Raw genomic sequence first — 23,164 nt, forward strand, 5'->3', positions numbered from 1 at the left:
AAGGGGACATAAAAAACACTACCTAATCTAGAAATCACTATTTCATCTCTATCATCACTACGTACGATAGAAACTGGTGTTGTAAGTTTGTATTTTTATATTTAGATTTAATAGGCAATGAGCTTTTGATCATCTTAATCAGGACCAGATTCTTTAGCGCGCGCGCTGATCCGCACGCGGGTACCGACTCGTTTCAAATACGACCATTTTATTCAATCTTATTTTTTTTTTTAATCAAGGTATGTTTTATATTGAGTCACTTTATTTTTAACAAAGTTATAGTCAAAATAATTGTAACTGTAAATAAATTTTGTCTTTTATTTTAAGTTTGCTTAGTAGCTATCAATAATTCGTGCGAGGTATGTGTCATTGTTGAGTCTTGCTCTGGAGTATCTAAGTAATTCTGAGTGTGTGTTTTCTTGTAGACAAAATAATGATTGTAGAGTTCTGGTAAGCAGTAACGTAAGTATTTTTGTTAGATAAGTCTATCTTATTCTTAATAAACCTTTGTGCAACTTATATACTTTTTTGTTCAGTTTATTACATAAACTGTAAGAAAATTATATAATATAACTTCATCTATGTGCTTTGTGCAAATATAAATTAGCAATCGCGTTTAGATTTATAATTAAAAATATACTTTTTAAAATAAGTATATCATACAAATTAAAACTCGCATAACATTGTGAAATAGCATATATAAATATATTTAGATGACAAAATGCAAATATATTATTTTAAAACGTAATTTGCACGTTTTCTACATTAGCGCGTATTTTATAAATGGAAATCCAATTTAATAGGCAATAATCACATTTGACTTTTTTTTCTGGCTAAGGCTAATAATTATTCAGCCGTTGAGCGGCCATTTTATTATTTAGTATGGGTCAACGTTTTTAAATGATAAAGGTAAAATATTTCGAAATTCAAAAGGACGACTCGCGCCAATTTCTACCTGGCTAGAAAAAGTTGCCGAGAAGCAATTTAAGTTCTGGCCCATTTTGGGCCCGGTCCATTTGTTGCGTTACATTTTTTGTGTCCTTACGTTACGAACCGACAAAGTAAGAATGGTATGGCGGTACTTATGATTTCGATAAAAGTAGTGTTATCTTTAAATAATAAATACCCGGTACAGTTACATATTTTGTATTATTTAAAGAAGGTTTATTATAAGGTAATAATCACTTGGGTTGTTTTAACGTTTTTCCTTAATGTTTATTGTGCTGTTAATTTACAAAGGAAGCCGAAAGTTAGGGAGCGGTAACTGCAAATTTTAAAAGATATATCACGTGGGTATCGAGCAATATAAACGATGTAACTTTAAAGTTTGTAGAGACAAAACTGACATTAAGTGTTAATATTAAAACTAATGTCTTGACCACTCCATATGTAAAATAACAGGTTAACTTAACTTAATGTCAAATTATACACGTTTCGATGTCAATTTAATGACATTAAAGTAAACAACATTAAAAGAATGTGTCGGAAACTAAAACTAGGATTCACATAAAAACTCCGTAAAATATTTCATACTAAAAGTTATTTAAGTCGTCTCTGGGAAAGTATTTCACGCATGTTGGTAAGTTGATCCCGGGGCCACACGTGCTCTCTCGCACGCTATGAATGGCAGGGAAGGGACGGGAAGGGCGGGAAGCGACGCGAGGGACGAGAAGGCTTTTTTCAGGCAGTACCATCCGACCCGCGGGCGGAGACGCGTGTGTCGGGCTCAAAGCTCTATCAAAAACCGTTTATAATATTCAAATCTGTGATCGTGTCATCAAGGTTAGCAATAATTAATACGATATAATAAAAAATAAATTTAAAAATAGCAAAGTTTATCTATTTTAAAAAAAAAATATTCATCCAAAATATCTTAATGTATGCTTTTAAGATATTTTAAGTTTCAAACGACCGAAATAGACTTGAGAATTAATTTGCTAATTTCCGTGAATTTCGATACTAATTAATAGTGTGTATATTCATATCATTAGAAAGACATAAATAAACGACTTTAATTGGCAGGGTCTGTCATAATGTCGTCGGATCCCGCGCCTCTGTCTAAGACTGCTAAATATAAGAAGATAACTAAGCCTCTACTAGAAAGAAAACGTCGGGCACGCATTAATCGATGTCTCGATGAATTGAAGGATTTAATGGTCGGCGCCTTGGAGGTGAGTTTTTGTCCCCGCATTTTTTACTTCTCCGTACGCGCCGTGACTTACATCTTCATCCCATTCCATATCGAGTTTTATTAAAATTAAAAACTAAGTAATAACAAACCTTGTAAATTAATTAATTCAAATGTCGTTCACATTTATAAATGTTATTTTTAGTAGGAATTAAATTACTGACATCAAAGTGCAATCCATCTTAATTCATTCACGCGCCATTTATGTTTATCCGGGACCGGTTATTATCTTTTTATTTGTTAACCGAGCACTTATTAAACGCGAACTGAACCGTAGCGAAACATGAATATAAAAATAAACGCCCTTTAATAAACAGAAGCTAACTAGTACTGTTATATTAATATGACGATTAACTCCCGTAACGCGCCACTCGATGTGCACCTGCGTCTTATATTGACCACTTTATTTTTGTTCCCAGATCGATGACGACAACTTAAGCAAGTTGGAAAAGGCAGATATCCTTGAGTTAACTGTTAATCATCTCACGAAGTTGCATAGACCTAAGGATCCGGTTTTGGAGGCGAAGAAATTTCAAGCCGGGTTTGGTCAATGTGCGGCTGAAGCTTGCAGATTTATAATGTCCGTGCCGGATTTAGACTCAAAAGTGAGTCAAAATTTAGTTGGACACCTATCTAGATTGATAACCGCTCAGCCGCTGACAATTCAAGTACCAGAGAGACCGACATTTTCTCCTCCGATATCACCATCTTCAGTTGCTTCAGACAGACATCACTATTACAGCGACCACGAGAGATCTTCATCCGATGCCGAAGATTCAGTGTATTCAGCCGACAGCGCACCCAAACAGTGGTCATTTGGGAGATCGAATAATAATAAACAAAACGTTTCTATTACCGGTCTCTTAACTACAGTCGACAAACTGGTTTCGCATCATAGCGCCGAACAGGGATCAATAAATGGCCACCGAAATGGAACTTACTTCAATAAAGTACCGGCTGAGGCGAAAGACGTAATATTACAAAAAATCAGACAACACATCATGGACAAACGAGGAAATGAAAACATTGCCAACGTCGATGTCAGTGCGAATTCAGACCTGCCTCTTGAACCCAGATACACGCGCGATGAGGCTTACAGAAACGACATTGCATATCATTATCCTACGCCAAATTACCCGAGCAGTAACGACACTTTGGATCTGAGGAAAGTCCGTTCACCAATCAAATCATCAGTAATGACACATTCTCCGAGGGATCAAATTGAATATAGGAGCCCGAATAGAGAACCAGTTGCAGTAGAAAAAAAACCTGAGGCAAGCGTTAATGTACCAGAATATTGTGAATTGCCAATGGATTACAGCAACTTGCCACCTAAAAAGAAAAGGAAATTAATCGAATATCAAGAGTACAAAAAACAAGAAGAAGCAAGGCGACAGCTCGATGCTTTTTATGCAGAGAAAAAAGATCGACGAGATGGACCACCAGTGGACCTTGAAATGGACGCAAACAAATGGCGCCCATGGTAATACTGTTTATGTCACAAAACAATTAGGCAATCAGCAATTATTAACACTGCGTAGTCAAATACATTTGAGTGTTCCTTAGAACGGATTAGGACCGTAGTGCCTTTAATACTCGGATAAAAAAAAAATGCTCACAGTAAAAAATTATTACGCATTTGAACTGCCACTTCATTGTTGTGATACTAATTCTTCCACGATAAAGCTTTAATTCGTTGTAACTTGTTATATTATTAGGTTAAGTATTATATTACAGAGATGTGCCTTATTTAAGCGTTTAAGTTAAGAATAATTTTAATTTGAAAATATATGTAAATGTGCCATGTGTTTGATCTCCATGTCTTCCTGATATTTGAAAACATAATATGGTTAATCATTCTGTTTTATCTGTATGTTATTAAGTTTTGAATTGCTTTCGAAACATTTGTACGGAATTAATCGATTGTGTGATTTTTATTACCTTTATCGTATATTAAATATGAATACAAAAGTTATACAAATATGATTTTATTTTTAGTTATATCCTTATCACTTCTGTTTTAATGCAGCTTTACAGTATTTAAAAAAGACTTACTAAATCAATATTACATAGTTGCCTGGCTGATTATTTTTATTATTGCTACATTAAAAAACTATAATTATTAATAAATAATAAAAATATATTAATTTAAATATTCATTGAAAATTTTATTCCTTTATCACAAAATACAATTTTGCAAATTGAACCCATAATAATAGCTTATGACTAAGTAATTATTACCTTCGTGGCAAAAACAGTGCTTGTAATATCTACAACAAAGTTATTGCATTAAGCTTTTTTTATATTCTTTCATACCGACAAATCTACTATCGTAAAAGAGTATTTATTATAATCTAGTGAGATTTTTTTAGGACATGAAATAAAGCTTTTTTAAAAATAAGCCTTATTATTTTTTTAGAGAAGTATTAGTAATTTCGAATAACATTTTTTTTGCCTGATTAAAGGTTTAAATGTAAGTTTACGTTCGATAAGAAAGTTTAGTACAACTAGTGACATCTATTGAAGAGAAATATAGTTGACTAAAAAATTAAGTCAAATAGTTCAGATCATCAACACTAGATGACATAGTATGTATAGCTACCTAGCGCCATCTATACTTACGCTAAGTGATTTAAAATACTTCGACATTTTGATTAACAACGCCATCTTTAGTTATTTTTTAAAAACACAAAGCTAAACTACAGTTGTTTATGATAGCTCTGCTATTCATCGCTAGATAAACAAAATATAAAATAAAACTTAAAATAACAAATATTACTATTTTACATATAATCACTAAATGAAATTTTTTTTTAGTAAAAAAAAAGCAATTATGTTTTTCTTTTTAAAAGCAAATTAATATTTTTTTAAAGATATGAGATATATTTATTTATAACAGATTTATTTGATACATAAAGTTTTTTTTAAAGCGCAATTAATTTCAAAAGCTGCCTGTCGCATGCTTTTCAACGCTAGATGGCGCTGTACAGCGTATAACTAATCACAACAATATCGTACTCTCGTAGTAATGTATATTGTAGTGGGGCGTAGCGACCTCACACAACTCCATTCATTCAATGACATGCTTGCACGCTGGCTAGACGGTGACAATATAATTCTCGAGCCACTGCACAGATAAAAAAAATGCGTTGCGCGCGATTTATAACGAACACATACGAAATTTAAAAAACGATTTGACAGTTTCTTTTGGCAAATATTTTCTTGAATCGAATTAATCGGAATTGTGATGTTTTGGTGATAAGTGGAGTGTTTATTATTGAAATGTTGTTGTGACGGGCGATGCTTGTGGGGGAGCAGTCGCCGGCACCACGGGTGGTGGCCGGCTTGCGGAAGCTTCGACCTGAATTGACGCCAGGACCTGTACCTACGCCTGCAGATCCAAATCTCAGGATATCGGGTAAGATTTTATTAAACATAGCTACTTAATATTTATTATTAAATATTTAACTAGGCCATAAAAGTGCATTGACCTTTAGAATTCATAATAATAATTAACTAATTCTATCTGCAATACTGTTTTCCATAATCATTCTTGTATTTAGTTTCTATTGTACGTTACAAAATCTAATTTAAGTAGTTCTACTTTGCAATAATTTTATCAGATAGGTATTTGAGGGTAGAAATTCATTATTATCAAATATTTCTTAAACATTATCATTCAACAGTAAAATTGAGTACCTATACAGAAAATAAATCAACAAATGTCTTCGCAATTGTATCAATAGTCAAATATTCAATGTAAAATTACATTGAAAGCAATTTATTAATGAATTAAAACTATTCTTGTTGTAACTTATTTACGTACACAGTTACATTGAGGACTTAAGCAAGTATATACAAATCAAAATTAAAAATGGTTACTGTAAAAATACGTACTCAACCACGTGAAATAATGGCAATAATCGCTGATTAGTATCTCAGTGCGAATTATATAAATATAGCTTGATTTATAGATTTTTTAGTAAGATGAGTACCGAAACCAATCGTGTATCCTTTAAAGGAAACATCTGTCGTCAGTGGAGCGGAAAGCGAAGGGAATGAGTTAACATCTGGTACACACCACGACCATTGTTTAATTTAACTGTTCATATCGTTCAGTATATTTATATTAGTACGTATCAATGTCCGATTCGTGTTGTTTTAAATTATAAGAGAAACTGATTATTATTCATAAAATTTGATTATGACTTATGAATGATATCCGAAATTTTACGATACGATGTTGAATTTAATTTCAAATGTATGTTCTCATTGTTTTTATTAAGACTTATTATGTACTTAAATTAGATTTGTAATTAATTTCATGATGTACTAACTTTTAAATATCTGTATGTATATATATATAGGTATTTGAATAATCTAAAACTTAATTTTTTTAAAAATAATATTGTTTTCGTATTTACATATATAAAGAATAAAAATACAAAATTGTATGGATTAAATATAATAAATAAATAATAAATATTTTGCACTTATAATATTTTACATATCATTTTTATATCAAGAGCAATAAAAACATCCTTGCTTTTGTTCAAAGTTACTTAACTAATTAGCTTGGTTACTTATTAACATATTTCTAAATCCTTCGAATATAATTACACTTAGAAGTCATGTTTATTTCAAAAGAAAAGTTTCCAACAAACAATATTATGCTGATAAATATGCCAAAAATACATTCGAAATAAACTATAATCAATAAAATGCCCTTTTATTCCCGATGGCGGCGAAAAACAACTAACCAATTATAATTTTATATGATGCTGACATTTTATAGGCTCTAGATATTCTATTTACCTGAAGAACCATAGCCAAGATAGATCTGCATCTAGGGTTGCCAGGCGTCCGGATAAATCCAGACATAGTTATGCTTTTTAGATTGTGTGTCCGGCCAAAATAAACGGTGTCCGGCTTTTGTTAGCCTTTTTACATTTTATTTATATATTTCGCAAACGAGATACATTTGATTTTAATAAGTTTTCATTAAAATCGGTCGAAATCTATATACCATGTAATATACAACAGTGGAACACAAAACTGATGTCTTTCTTTTGTTTATATTGCGAATATCTATCGTTCTTTTCCTCCTTTGCGGTTTCCATGGTAACCCATAATATATTTATGTATATGAGTTACTATGGAAACAACTGAGCATTACTTATCGATAATTTAAATCATTTAAAAATACACGAACCACTTTCTTAAAATATGAACTGAGTTTAGTATTGTTTATAGAGGTACAACTTATACTTTCACGAACATAATATTTACTATAAAATTTAAATCAAAATATACTTTATTCGACTAGGCTCATAAAAACACCTTTTCATGTCACAGTATTTAATAAAATGTAAAGTTATCACAAAGTAGATAACTACCTACGGTTAAATTAAAATTTATCCTGATTCGAACAGACTTAACATGGTTACTACTTATAAACTACACTTTTTTTTTGTTTGCTAAATACAACTAGATTTTGTATTTTATGATATAAAAATTTAAACATGCCAATTCTTATTTTAGTCTAATTTTTAACAGTGAATATTGTCGAACTTGTATTGAGCGAACACTAGTATATATATGTATGTATACCATAACTGGTATCAATATAACAAATAAAATCTTAGACACCCATTCACTCATTTGAATCGCTATCAGCTAAAATGTTTACAATGTTATCTACCGAATGTATAATTGTTATGTATTATTTCTATGGTCGTGTAACAATTATAGAAATGGTTAGGGAACTGGACCGGAATATTAATAAAGATATTTGTATACTAGATACCCGCCCCGACGTCACTCGAGTATAATAATTTATATATACAAGTTATAGGTTGCAAAACAAACATATAATGTTTCTTTATGCTTTTTTCAACTAGGAAAGTTGCGAATCTCGGCTTTTCCCTACTATACTATTAATTTATTATAAACTTTTCTCTGGAATCATTCTGTTTTTTGGTGAAAACCGCATTAGAATTCGTTGAGTAGCTTAAATGATCTAAGCGTACAGACGGCGAGAAGTGACTTTGTTTTATACCATCTAAAGATTACAGATTTCAAAGGTGCTGTAGATCATGAGATCTGATTTTTTTAATGTGTTTATTTAACACATTTAATTGCTTAAACAGGGAAATCCTGTGAATAACCTCCAATGTTTATCGACTGTGCGGAATGTCACAAGGTTTACGTACGATTATGGAATTTTTAAGTTTTATTCCCATATGATAATATACTAACAAATATATTGTTACATATGTACGTATACCGTATGTATATTTACCGTACCGTACATAACATCCCATACGTTATGTACGGTACGGGTAACTTTTTGTATCGTAACATTTTCCGTATTAATAAATTGCGCCGCGTAGCCGGGCGGGTCGCTAGTATTTTATAAGTAGGAATCACGCCATCGATTTTTTTTTATTAGCATAGATATTAGTATCGCGTGTTATTTGAATGTTTTATCGATGTAGCTCATGCTTTACTGACGGCGAAAATAAAATCAATAATTGCGTGCCGATGGCATGCTTCGAATTTCAACTAAACTGTTCAAGGCCTAACTAGGTTAAACAGTGACATTTGCTTCGTCACTCGTTGACTTAGTTGTCATATTAGTTACATAATAATATTTGTGTAGGTACCTAATATAGTATTAATTTGTGTGTGTCTATGATGAGCACAAATGTATTTATTTGCTTAAATTTTTCCATTCTCTGTTCGAAGGTGCAAATGAATTCTTATTGAAATTGAACTAGACTTGTTCATTTAACTCTTTGTACTTTTCGTTCTTTTATTTTTTTATAATTGGTTGTGAATTGGCAAATGGATTATCTGATGGACAATTGTCACCACTCATTAGAGATTGGCACTTATTGGCACTTACTTCGCCTATATGCCATTTACACTGGGAGCTAAGAAGTCAATGTGTGCCTGTAATTACACTAGCAAACTCAAACTGAAATACAAAAATTAAAAGTAGCGTTATGTAGCAGTCTACTGTCTTCTTTTATAAGTAACGAGTGTTCGGGGTATATTTAGCCGATCTAACGCGTTAAATGAAAATAAATAGCGTGTTTTTAATATTGATTTTTCAAAATCATTATGACGCAATATCATTAAAAATGTGGGTACCTATTTAAATTGTTTAGTAATTGAAATATCAAATGTTTCGCGTAACTAAGGGTGGGATGATAAATGAGTTGCTGAAAAATGATCGAATATATAAATTTTAGAATAGAACACTTATATGTAATAACAGGCGTTTAAAGATGTAATCAGCGAAGATTTCATGATTCTCTTTCAGAACTCATTAGAGCACTGATTATTTTGCCAATATCACAGACGATGAGAAACAACATACTACTTGTTAATTTGAATAATAGATTGATGACGTCACAAAGCAAAAATACGTATCCATTGTCGATAATCGCACACTAAGGTGCTAGTGAGGAAACAAATGCAACTGTAGATTGTAGAGATACAATCGTGACTTTGACCTTTTTAGTCATGTAGGTACTCCTGACGGTAATTAATGATAGAGTAGGTGTGTTATCTGTAATTAAACTAAAAAAAAACCCTTTGTCTTTGTCTACAGGTGTCCTCAGACAGTATTACAATGATGACGATGAGTCATGGGCGTGGGTGCGGGCCGCAGTTCGTGGAGGCTGTCTGCTTGCCTGGCGAGATGGCACCCTTCCCCGTCGGCCAGCAGCCAGGCTGCCGCTCAGGCACTTGCATCTGCGCGCCGCAGCGACCCTACCGAATGCCTTTCAGCTGTCGCGATTGCGGGACGACGCCTCTGTTGCCACGTTCCAGGTAAATTGGGAAACTACTTATTTTATTTAGTATATTCGAATGGTAAAATCTAATCTTTAAAAAAAATGGTTGCGGTAACAAAATCAACTACAACTTTAAAGGATATATATAAGAAAAATCAAGAATAAACGATGCTTAATATTAATATATCAGCAGATTTAGGCAAACCATATTTTATGGAAATCGGTTCAAGACTTTCTTAGAACGTATAGTCATTACGACTGTGGTTTTGTTACCGCTAGCTTACTGACATACTTCTCGATAATATCAATTAAAATTATTTAACACAGATTATAATATTTATCAAAAGCAATAACATTTAATATGTTTCGTTAAATTTTTATATTATATTATTCAATATATTTTTTTATTCTGGCTCTTATTTGTTCCAAGAGGGCACAGATTATTTCGCCAATGTCACGTGCGATTTTATTATTCAATAATATAATTTCTAATTAATTAATTATAATTGAAGTTGAAGTATCGAAAAATCATTTGTCAGTGAGCGTCTACGTCGCGAAAGTAACTTTGCCAAATTTCAAGACAATCGGACCTTTAGCTTCTTAGACCTCGGGATGAGTCGGTCAATATTAGGTTACTTATATATACATAGATACCGACATTAATAAATGAAGTTCATTTATTTGTTTATCATGGATAAAAATGATATTTTTACATTCAATATGATAGGAAACATTTATAAAACTTAAAAATTAAAGGAAAATGTATGCAAGCATAAGTGTAAAAATTAACAAATAATATAAAATACACAGATTATAATAAATTAATTAATGTACAAAAAATACGATACATTAAACTAAATAAAAATTAAGTAAACCACAACAATCTTTTCTTAAATAAAATTAATTAAGACAGAGATGAGAAATGTCAACTATACTATCTCTACTGATTTTAACTCTCTGTCTGTCTGCCTGTTGTTCTTTCACCAAACCACTGAACCGTAACTGATGAAATTTGGTATGAAGCAATCAAACCCCTAAAATGCAAGCAAAGCCGCGGGCGACATCTAGTCATTTGCTTACAGTTTGTTGTACTGCTAAATTGCTTATTAGTACATTATTTTTTATTCTGTTTTTTTTTTTTTTAACATGGTACCTTTGTTTACGTTTAAATTATTCGCAATTGTAAGTTTTATAGAGATGCATGTCAAACGACACGTATTTTATATGAATAACATAAAGTGACTCATTACGTAATAACACATGCTTACAACACGGTTAATTGAATCATTTTCTTGAGCGACTTCCGTCAATTTTAAACGACATGTCTGAGCAGTTTTGAATTCATCGATATATGCAGACATTTGCAATATTAAACGTGTGTACCGTTATTAAATTGTTTTTTATTTTTCTTGAAAGGTTTTCATTTCCCGTTAAATAATAAATAGAAGAGACTTTATTTATATCATTTTTTTATAATATTTTCTGTACGATACGTTTTTATTTATTCAAGTAAGTCCTTTTAAATCATAGTGATAGGTATAGGATTAACTTGAATGTAAAGCTATTGCCGTCTCGGAATGTAGATTCTACATTACATTGCGTTTTTTATACCTACAATCATTCATTCATTCCAAATAAACGCACCGCTGTCACCTGTTTATCATACAGCACAGAAAACGGTGTGCATGTTTTCTACAAAGAATACATTCGTAGTTCAACATCATAAAAAAACCTATCAATTTTATAAATGACGTCGTGTAAATTATGATAATTCAATATACATTTCAAAGAATTTCTCGGCAAGACAAGGTAACGGACTTTTTTTAAAATAATTATACCTTGCTATTTAAGTTGGTTAACGTTCGGTGTCGAGGAGGTCTTACTGACTGATTTCGGTCTCTATTTAAAAGCATTCTCAAGCGAATCTAGTCGACTGCTCAGGAGATATATAAATTGTACAAGTGTGCGCATGCGCTGGTACACTCTGTATTTTCTCTCTTTCTAATCCAATCGTATAACAATCCATCATGACATTCAGTCACTTTTTTATTGTTCAGTATTATCGCTTCGCTTAAAACTTTTTTTATCGATTCTGCTTTACAAAACAAATTCATCACAAGGATAACCATTCAAGTGATACCAGTAGTAATTTTTTGGCCGCTTTTGTGTATATTCGAGATTTTTTTTGTTTATGTGTGTAAAATTTATAATAATGCGTAATGTTATACATATATATATATAAACTACAATAAGGATATTAAACAAATATAATCAACGGTAAATTAGCGCTATTCCCTGATGTCTTCAAATGTTTCAACAAACATACATATTTTTACTCCGTAATGAAAATTGATGATGATAACTAAGTTACACGTTGTGTATTATTATTATTTAAAAGACAAAATCGTCATATGTTTTTTTATAGTAGTCACTTGTTAACCACATGTAGTGACAAGTGAAGTGTAAATTATACTAGTTATAGAATACCTTTTTTGAAGTCTCGGAACAAATGTCGTAAATAGATGAGTTTTCGATTATTTTTTAAATGTCAATGTTATTTGCCATGGAACAAGTTTGTAGAGAACTGTAAGTACATTATAAATACACGGTTGTTTGTAGAAACAGTATAATTATGGACATTGGCTTTAAAGTACTTTCATATGTATAAATAACTCATGTAGGTAAAAGCCCGCGAATATCTCGAAACGGGGCATTGCCCTCTTATTAATAATAATTAATACAAATTCGTCCAATAGTATAAGAAATTGCAGATAGTCATATCTTTTAGTTTAAACAAAGAAATTTACCTAGATTTTCTTAAATGTATCCAAACCTATATGTCGAATACAAGAACTGTAACTAAGACCTACTCGATCAAGTAACCTCAACTATATGTATGGTCAATCTCGTTTCGTTTATATCAAAAGACAGTAAATATTTACCAATATTTACCTATATTTACAAACGGAGTCGACCGTAAATAAATAAAATAATGGCAATGAAATAGGCATAATTGTGTAGGATTCCTTTTAGTTAATCGTAAGCTCTGTCAACACGACTTGATGAATTCCAATCTTTAGTAAAAGCCAATTAATTTTGTCCACAGCACAATAAATAAATATATGTTTTAAAGTAATATTAATGGCTTCTGATGTTGTTATTAAGAAATAGACCATTAAATTTTAAACAATAATATATGTATTTTTTATCCGAAGTGATCTATTACGCAGGACCGCAAATTAAAGATAAAAACAAGGCAGTTAATTTAAAAGAAAACAGCTTTATAATATAATATAATCTGTTACAAAGCTCTATTGGCTAAGTGAATATATTAAGTAATTATTTATCTGTGGTACAAGAATTCAGTCAATGTCAATTTGTCCTTGGAGACACGTTTATGATTGCAATTATTGAATAGGTATAATAAATACAGTACACGTGTTCTATAGTCATCCTAAGTTTATTTTACAATTAACCATAATCGTCTATGTATTGAAATATGTATATCAACTCTGACACACATGCTGAATGTAAAGGTTAGCCTTGAAATCGTTAGCATGTATTAACATATTATGTACAATATGTAATATTTAAGTGTTGTTTTATTCAATCGATGTAAAGCTTGTAAAGTAAATCCTGAAATTATATTCTGGCTATTCAAAAGCTATTGAGTTTTTCTGAAGGTAAATTTTCAGAAACATCACGAGGTTTTGATGTGGGCTGCGCCGTTCTCAATTGAAATAAATAAATAATCGTAATAATAAATCGTAAATATTAATCGAAAAATAAGAATTGTCTGCTCTGTTTTAGAAGTCGTAGATTTTGTCGAGGCAGAAGATATAGAGTTTTTCACAAATACCAATGTAGGGAATTTAATACACTCATCATTATTAGTAGCGGGATTATTTTCTGTCTTATTGTATACATAATCTTCTAGATTGGACAAGGATCGCTGTTTTTAACGAGAAACGTATGCAGACATGATAAACCTTAAACTTTTGTTGTTTAACTTGTAATGATGACGGACGCTGCGTTTTATTCATTCATTCGTTTTTGTTACATTTAACATTGAAAATGTCACGTTGCTCCGTCTACAGTATCTTGCAAATAATTTATGAAAGTATTGTTATTGAACAATGACAGATGCATGTGACTGAAGTACACATTGTTGGGAGCCGATTCGTTATGCACGCAAGGAATTGAATAATTGCATTTGATTAACAACACCGGTAGCCGGTTAATTGATAATCGTCTCGGCTTAATCTAATGTAATTGTAGTTGTTTCGAATCCGGTCTGAAATCGATTTTATTCCTAGCCGATTTTTAAATCGATTAATTTGGTTAAGAGAAAATTTTACGTACCTCTATGTTCACATTGTAAATATTCTTTATTATCATTTTTATTTAATAATATGTCATACGACACTCAAAAAAGTTTAATATTTTTCTGTAAATAATATGTGAACGTAGGTAAGTTTACACAATAGAATAGGAACGTCTTGCAAGACGTTCGGATCCCCTTCCAAACTCACCTTTCTCACGACTCGCTCGATTTAATAGACCTCAATAAAGCGCAACACCCGTAAATCATTGCTCCTTTGTATTTCGCGATCTTTTGATGGTACTATTTAACATAAAAAGGGCTAGAAAGCGAAGGTGTTGACACGTAAAGAAACACGTTATGACGAGAGGAAATCCCTGTTTCACTACAATGGATAATAGTCTCGACTAGTTCCGTTCTTACAGTCCGTTTGGAATGGTTACCCTTTAAAATGTTTGCTATGAAACAGCTATTCGTATTCAAATTGCAATTTTCGTACTATTCAACTTGTTCGAACGATTGAGTCATAAATCTGCTGTTTTTATTATTGTCGATTATAATGCTGTTTTTCTTTGTTGCAGGCTTGTAATGCGACGGAATACGCCCGTTGGGTGCGAGCGCTGTGCGTCGAAATACTCGGACAAACACCTCTACCACAAGTTAGATTTTTGGACGTGTTGCCAGCTGCCGACACGTGTATTAAGGAACCAAAGAAAATACCTATACATGAGACACCCGCATGTCCTCCCAGACCACCTCCGAGAGCTCGAAGAAGGCTGCTCACAGCCTCTGAGACTCAGTTACCTCGGAGAGACCACTCACCTGCCGCAACGGACGAGGGCATCGTCGTAGAAGACGACGACTATGATTCATCGTCCGATCGCAGCCTTGACCTATCTCTTTCCCTCGACGCTTTAAAGACCATTGATGTGGTGGACGCGTCAGTACGAAAAGCTGAAATTATCAAATGCGATAATTGCAGTAAACTGAATGCGAGTCCGCCACAACATCACACATTACCGCGTGCGAGAACTACCGAAACTGAGCTAGGTCGACATAGGTATCTAAAGCGCTGGGAGGGCACTACAGGCGGAGCGGAGAGAGGCAGATTTGCAATGGAAGCGGCGAGAAGAAAAACGGCTTCACTTGAGAATCGTGCGAGATCGTGTTCCCCAAACTCTCACGAAGTGGCAACACAATATGTTCCTGTACGGGAAAGGCGTGCATTATTTGAATCGCTGTCCCAAAGCGGTGGAAGCTTAGCACGGAGCAGTGAGCAGTTAGCTCGTCCCGTGCCAGTGGCGGAAACGACGCCGAGGCGCGCGGCATCACTACACGACCTCCAAGCGCCTCCGACGAGGTCAGTGAGCGATTTGCGGCAGTTCTTTGAGGCGGTTGCGCGAGGCGCGGGACAATGCTCTGGCCTCCAGAGGCTCAGCGCGCCGACGAATCCTATAGGCGTATTCGCATCGCTCACTTGTGCCTGACCGATATTTTGTAAATATTGTAAATAGCCTAGACTCACGGCGTAGACCGCCGACTGTCACTAAGTCGTTCGTTTTAAGACTGTTAAAAGTATTGTTATAAAGTACCTAATATAAATGAACTGTATTAACTATTATGATGTGTTTCTTTAACTCCTCCATATGCCAGCTACTTGAATTGTTATCATTGCTATAACGAGCAATGACCGAATACAGTCGGTAATTTTAATAGAAACTAATCATTTTTATTGCGTACTGCAGCCGTAACCAATTGTTTGCAACTAAAATAACTGATGCTCTTAATAAAGTTTTGACAATAATAGTTGCTTTAAATGTCACTCAGCGCGCCCCAAAGGTCGGCTCACGGGCTCGGGTCCTTCACACGATCCGACTTTGTGTTGTAAATGTTCCATTGCGAAATGTTAGTCGTACCATGGCTTTGAACGAAATTAAATATTAATTTAATATTCTTTGTATGTTCGACCTTACGAAAATGACTTTCGTTGCGCCCACTTTGAAACTTCATAAGGAGAGATATCAGTTCAGGATAACGTCATTCTTTACCAACATTGCTATTCTTTGAAAAGGCTTGAGAGAAAGGCTTGATTTTATCTCAAGTAGTAACGTCATACGTAACATTATCGCTAATAATTTTAACTACTGGAAATTCTATTAATATTTATGTTGAAAAAAAAAATTAAATATGATGTTCTAGGCAATGTAAGATACCGATATTTTTTTTAAAAATTCGTCATTATTTTTATCATAATTCTAATGATTCGAAATACAATTAACGCATTGTTTCCGGTAATGATATTACGAATACGCTTGGAATGATAAGAATTCTTAATGCGATAAGACTTGCTTCCGAAAATGAGATTAGGATCGTGTGACATATCCTGATAAGTAATGGTCGAAGTTGTTATTACTAATTCTCTAAATATGTTTACTTTTAACATGGTAACCATTGAAAGTCAGCCCAACTGACTGACATGTGACTTTTGTTTATACGCTCGTAATGCGCTTAACATTAGATTCCAATTAATTACTCTTAAATAATGTATTAAGAACTCTAATGTATGAAGGTATTATGATGAGTTCTCACTCATCTCCATACCGGAAAAAAGCGAAACTAATTATTGCGTTTTGGTGGTAAATTCACCACCAGTTAGGTGATGAATTGAGTCGTAGATAAAAAGTAAAAGCAAAAAGTTTAGCTGTAAAAGTAATGTAGAATTTATATGTGACCCCTTTCGATTAGAACTCTTTTTATTATTATATTGACTGGTCAACCTGGTGGTCACTACCGCCCAAAGACTGCTATTGAAAGAAAGTTTAACTATGCCTTACATCGCAAATGCACCTCTAACCTTGGGAACTTCGATTTTAGATCACTCGTCCCTGCAGTCAAAAGTGACTCACCCTTCATTAGGTATATCACACAACAAGCGTAACAAAAATGAAATAAATTAATTTGACACATTACCAAGACAATCACAATTGAACGCTATTGAATGATATCGTATGATGCGTTCGTAGTCCGTGTGTCCGTGTATGACGATTAAATATTTAATTTTAATGCTGTCTTTTTGTTTTTATTACCAACGAACACAAAAGTATTTAACTGTGCTTACAATTTTTTTTTACTTTTATTGTTGTTGTCAACAAAATAATTAGCATTAACATGCAGCTATTTCTAAACACGACAGTTCAAATGTTAAACTGAAGTAATTACCCGTTTAATTGAGACAAAGTACTGATACCAACTTATAGGACTATTTACGTAAACTAATTGATACAGACTAATTGTCAAGGTTCTTGGAACTCATAAGAAGGCTTAGAAGACTTGCGAAAGCTATTTTTGTAATTAAATCTTGCTTATTATTAAACAAACCTACTAGTTCCCGTTTTTAATAGATGATTGGCTTATGTGTCTAAAATTAACCTTCCACATTGTGGTTTAATTTTCATCATTAAATTTATACTGAGCGGAACTTAGCGATATGTAGTATTTTGAGTGTTTTATGAAATGAAATCATTCTAAATCTTTCTTATATTTGGTTTGACCTTAAATAAAAAAGATAATTAAGCATTAGATTTTTTTTACGCTTATTTCAAATATCTTATAAAGTAGTCAAAAGTGCCATTTCATTGTAAATACACGTAATTATACCATACAATATATTGATACGATATCTAGACGAAATACCTAAATACTTTCAACAAGCATTGTGCATAAGGTGAACCCTAAGTTTGTTAGGGTTCACCTTATGCTCAATGCTTTACGAATCTACGTAATGTTCACTTTATTTTATAATGGAATATTTACAGAGATGATTTATCATCAACCAATTGGCATATTTACTAGTCTTCCACTAACTTTAAAATATGCGATACACTACCACGTGTATTATAAATGTTGATGGTTACAGGAGTCACGCTTGTTGAATATTTAATTTTTCTAACCCTACGAACTCAAAGAAATTTACTCAGTAACCACAAACGTCAACGATTTGTTGGCATTTGTGGGTTGCAAACTGTAGGGAAATACTGTGTCACATGTTTGTAACAGGCATCAATCGAAAACAATTAAAATATACTTCATTCAAGCAGGTTTTTACAAAGACATTTTATTTTTAATCTGCGGGATGATATTCAATGTATATCAGATTTAATATTCTTCCGAGAAAATTCGCAAGAAACTCAAAACTTATCCTCTTTTTTATCACATAAATTAAAAAAATATGCTAATCAAATACAATGACCGTTAAATTCGATTCGACATGAATAAAGAATGAACCTCTGTTAAATTCCACTGTAACATATATTTCCATACCGGAAAGCAGTTACATCCTTAATTTTTGGCGGTAAAGTAACTGATGGTTAGGTAAAAATAAAGCAGACCCAAAACTAGTGTAAACGAATTGCACGTCATGAGAAACGAAAGTAAAATATACTCAGCCTTATTGCCTTCAAAGGAATCTCTTTGAGACATCATAAGAACGTCAGCTTAATCTTTACCTACGTCCTACATGCATATGCATTAAGTAACAAATTATAATTAAAAGTGAATTAAAAGGTTAAGTATTACAGACTAACGCTTGAAATATATTAAAACAGATTAAATCATACACACCATTTAAGAAATCCAAGATAGCTAGAAAATAGATAACAAAAAACTTAAACTAACGTAATGACATACGAAGCCCTTTCTTAAATTTCTGGACATGTTCTAATGCTACCAAATTAGCAGATGGAATGTGAGCGTGTCGAATGGTGGCTGCAACCACACAATCGTAATTCAATCCACAAAAAAATCTCGGACAAAAGATAGTAAAACTCACAAAGGGTGCCGGGGATGACACAGGTAGCTTATAAAATGAATTTGGACGATGAAAACGTTTATCTGACTTAGATTCTTGATTTATCTTTCTATCTTACTTTAAGTAACATATTTAAAACCGTTTCAGCAACACGGCGAATAAGCCAATCATACATAATTTGAGTCCTCTAATTTTTTTATGAAATAACAAATAATGAATCATTAATATTAACAAATTCCTTATATCATCAACTAATATTTCAAAATTAACTTGTTTTAATATTAGTTAATTATTGACGGATTCATTGTTCAAATTTATTTTTATACGACATTTCGAAATAATTTATCATTTTATATATTATGAAATATATTTTAAACAATACTATTTCAAAACTTCTAAGAATTTACGGTAGATGCATTACTATGAAATTAAATTATAATTCGATTTAAATGAAGAAGGATTTGGTCGGATTACTGTACAGAATGAGGGAAAGTATAGTGCAAATACAAAATTCGCTAAGGAAGACTTTATAATTATTACTGCTAATTTAAAATCGAAGGAACCAATTTCTAATTAGAACTGTAATTATTTTAATACCATATAAACTAAAGTAGTCATACCTATCCATTTATGTAAACAAATAATACATTTTTTTAGACCTAGATAAAATGCACTTGTTGAATGATTCATGTTCAAGTGACTGGCGATAGCATTTTTTTCGGGCTTGTCTAGGCAAGGTCGACACGCTGTAAATAATAAGGTTAGTTGTATTTAATTGTAATAAACGTGCAACACTGGCGAAACAGATTAAAAATATCATTTTAAAAATGGAATGTAACGTTCTTGAATTGAACGTGTTTATGTTTAACATTAAATTAATGAATTATTTTTATTATAACAGATATTTTACTATGCTATTAAATATTTGTATCCTGTTATATTGTATGTAGGTAAATAATTATGTTATTATCATCCTACATTGTATTAAAACCTCTTTAACATTTATTTTTTGAATTGCATTAACAGCCTGAAAATTTTGCCTCTCCTTTTTGAGGAGAAGATTTGGATGATATTCTACCACGCTGCTACAATGCGGGTTGGAGGATACACATGTGACAGAATTTTGATGAAATAAGACACATGCAGGTTTCCTCATGATGTTTTCCTCCTCTGCCGAGCACGAGATAAATTATAAAACATTGTTCTATATTATATAGTGTTTCGCAGTTTTGTTTCCTTAATTTGTAGCGATAAATTTAAAGTATAATGATGTAACCGACATAAACAACACTGTAAGACATGCTATGATTACAAGCAGCCGTTTCCTGCTGATGGTCACTTGATAACTGGGAATTTGGAGACCCCTATAAAACCCGCATATCTGTATAACGGTTATACAATCATATATCATCATAATTTCGAGGCGGTTTATTATTTGATAATAATTAACATGATAACTATAATATTATGAAATTTCGAACCGAGCCGAGTAATGAATGTTACAAATTTTGACAAAAATATTACCAAAACGTTTTTTTCTTCAAATTTACATTGGACCAATGTAATAACAAACAATATATACAAGGCTCAATTTTTTTTTTCCAAATCTGTTCGTTTACGGAGGAGTTCTAAGTTGAAAAACTCGAAAAAAAAGTACAACTTTAAAAAGTCCTTTTTTGAAGTCGTTTAAAAAATAAAGTATTATGTACCTACCAAATCTGTTACTAATGTAAATATCCTAATGATTAATTATGATTTGGTTGTAAAAAGTTTCATATTTTCATATACAAATTTTTTAGTTGATTGTGAGATGGTCCATTTATGAATATTAACCAAACATTGCGAGTTCAAACCCGGGCAAGCACCATTTAAGTTTGACAGATACATGGAGGCCGTAGCCCAGATGGGACATGGTGGTTCCAAATTTAACAAGTATGTATATCCTAAAAATAAGAGATCATCAATTTATTTCCTACATAAATAAACTTATTCTGTCAAAATAATTAGCGGCGTTTATGATCTCGATAGTAAAAAATCGATAAAAACAAGTAAAAGTAAAGGCTATCCCAACACTATATCAAAATAAGTCAACGCGAAACGTATTTACAACGAGCCGGTAATTATTAAAACAGTAAGTAATTTCTCCTAAGCGTTGAGAGAAAACAAATTATTACGGTCTCTGGAAATCAAACTCGACAGTCTCGTTAGTGTTTGTATCAAAGTCGAACGCTTTATATAAAACTGGAGTCAAACCTGTTATTTAATCATTCGAATTCGTCCTTCGCGAACCGGTAAACTAGAGAAAAGGCAGCTGTCTTAAGACGTGCTATAAACCTCGAAACATAATTTCTATTCTGCCAAAATAGGCCGTATTTCATTAATATTGAAACTAAAATAGCGTCACGTACTTTGTGCATAGGTGCATTGTATTATAGTACGAGTTAAACTATGAGAGAATCTAGTTGCAAGGATTAAATTCGACAATTGAAGGGTAAAGGGTTAAGGAAAAGGTATATGTATAATAGAATTAATCTTATCTCTTTTTACGGTGATATCCAGTCTGTGGTTCAAATGTCAAAATATAAAAATGTGTGGGAACAGATAATAAAAAATAATTGTATTTGCACAATGTGAAAGTCTTCGATGAACTGAACTTATATCTTTAAACTAAAACAAATTTTGGTGCGATTGTTGTAAAATTTAAGTCTTATTTGGGTCCAACATTTCTATATATAACATCTCATGTTGCGTATATTTTAAATTGGAATTATAATCATAGTCAATTTTAGGCATAGTAAGTTAAATATGGATGTTTTGTTATCGTAATAATAACTCTTTTAACTAACATAATCGCTTTTAACTAGAAACTATTTCCATCGTAGAAGTATCTTAAAATATTTATTTGGATATTAAGAATGTTTGCTTATTAAATAAAACATAAATGATGTTTGTTCCATTTTATTTAAAACCGAAACAAAGATAAATACACATGACAATAACTAGAGTATTCCACCGTCAAAAATATGGCAAAATTTAAACTATAATAAGCATTTTTCTGTACTATTTCATCCTTTACCGCCAACCACGAGATGAATTATAAACACAAGTAGATATAAAACCACTATCACTTGCCTAGATTTGAACTTGCGACCTTCAACCACGTGTCGTATCCACTGGGCCATATCAGCTCTGTAATTACAAGTAGATTTATTGAAATGTCTTTGTTTGTAATCAAAAGTTGTTGCCTAACTAATCATTCATACTGTTGTTCCAATTCATTGGGTTATTTTTAACTTATCATACCTATTTCATTTCATGCTTTACAGATCAAATATATTTTGTTTTTTATTTTTTTAAATCTGCAAAAGTAAAAAAGTCTTAATTATTCTGCCTATCGTATTGAAATCTTAGACATAGATATCAAGATACGTTAAAGCTCCTAGATCTGCCTTCCGCATCTAGCCGGTTGTAACGTGTAGTAAAAAATGTGTGTAGAAAAAAGAAATTTGAATAAAATCGATTTCATAAATAAAAATAAATATGAATTTAATTATATCATTTGAAAAATATTAAATAACTTAATCATTGTCCACGTGTTCGATTTGATTGATGATTAAGAATATGAATATTTAAAAACATTGATACACAAAAATGGATACAAGAATATAAAATTCGCCGTATGTTATGCCTTTTACATCGAATGTGGTTGATGCCGTTATATGAACAAAAAAAGCTCGTGCAAACATCTTTAATCGATATTTTAACAAAGCGCCGAACGGTATTTCGGTAATGACGTTATTAAGGACATATCTACTTCAGTTTTATTATTTGTATCTAGAAGAGAAAGAAAGTATTTAATATATTTAAATAAAGAATATATTTTTTATTTGTTTATGTGCTATAAATTGTGCTACTAGGGCATCTAAATTATTTATACGTATCTACCGCACATGACACTTACGGTTATATAATGATTTATATTGTAGCGTTCATACCTATCTTTATATGTAAAAAACATATGTCTAGATTATTTCTGTTATCTAGAT

At 32.1% G+C, this 23,164-nt stretch overlaps 2 protein-coding genes across 2 annotated transcripts; both read left to right on the plus strand.

Moving 5' to 3' along the window:
- Window positions 1-1,593: 1,593 nt before the first annotated feature.
- LOC125069929 lies at window positions 1,594-4,011 on the plus strand. The gene is made up of 3 exons (XM_047679555.1): window positions 1,594-1,782; window positions 2,023-2,171; window positions 2,608-4,011. The coding sequence occupies exons 2-3, from the start codon at window positions 2,034-2,036 to the stop codon at window positions 3,673-3,675; spliced, it is 1,206 nt and encodes a 401-aa protein (XP_047535511.1). The 5' UTR covers window positions 1,594-1,782; window positions 2,023-2,033; the 3' UTR covers window positions 3,676-4,011.
- Window positions 4,012-5,271: 1,260 nt separating this feature from the next.
- LOC125069748 lies at window positions 5,272-15,930 on the plus strand. The gene is made up of 3 exons (XM_047679315.1): window positions 5,272-5,606; window positions 9,807-10,027; window positions 14,893-15,930. Exons 1-3 carry the CDS (start codon window positions 5,489-5,491, stop codon window positions 15,796-15,798), a joined length of 1,245 nt encoding a protein of 414 aa, XP_047535271.1. The 5' UTR covers window positions 5,272-5,488; the 3' UTR covers window positions 15,799-15,930.
- The last annotated feature ends 7,234 nt before the right edge of the window (window positions 15,931-23,164 follow it).

This window comes from Vanessa atalanta, chromosome 16 (genome assembly GCF_905147765.1).
Source record: "Vanessa atalanta chromosome 16, ilVanAtal1.2, whole genome shotgun sequence".
In the NCBI taxonomy this organism is placed as follows: Eukaryota; Metazoa; Arthropoda; class Insecta; order Lepidoptera; family Nymphalidae; genus Vanessa; species Vanessa atalanta.

Bases quoted from the DNA above. Each gene is read 5' to 3' on its own strand.
- LOC125069929 (XM_047679555.1), top strand. From the start codon at position 2,034: ATGTCGTCGGATCCCGCGCCTCTGTCTAAGACTGCTAAATATAAGAAG. The intron at 2,172-2,607 runs GTGAGTTTTTGT...TTTTGTTCCCAG, and splicing joins TAATGGTCGGCGCCTTGGAG to ATCGATGACGACAACTTAAG.
- LOC125069748 (XM_047679315.1), top strand. From the start codon at position 5,489: ATGCTTGTGGGGGAGCAGTCGCCGGCACCACGGGTGGTGGCCGGCTTG. The intron at 5,607-9,806 runs GTAAGATTTTAT...CTTTGTCTACAG, and splicing joins TCCAAATCTCAGGATATCGG to GTGTCCTCAGACAGTATTAC. The intron at 10,028-14,892 runs GTAAATTGGGAA...TCTTTGTTGCAG, and splicing joins CCTCTGTTGCCACGTTCCAG to GCTTGTAATGCGACGGAATA.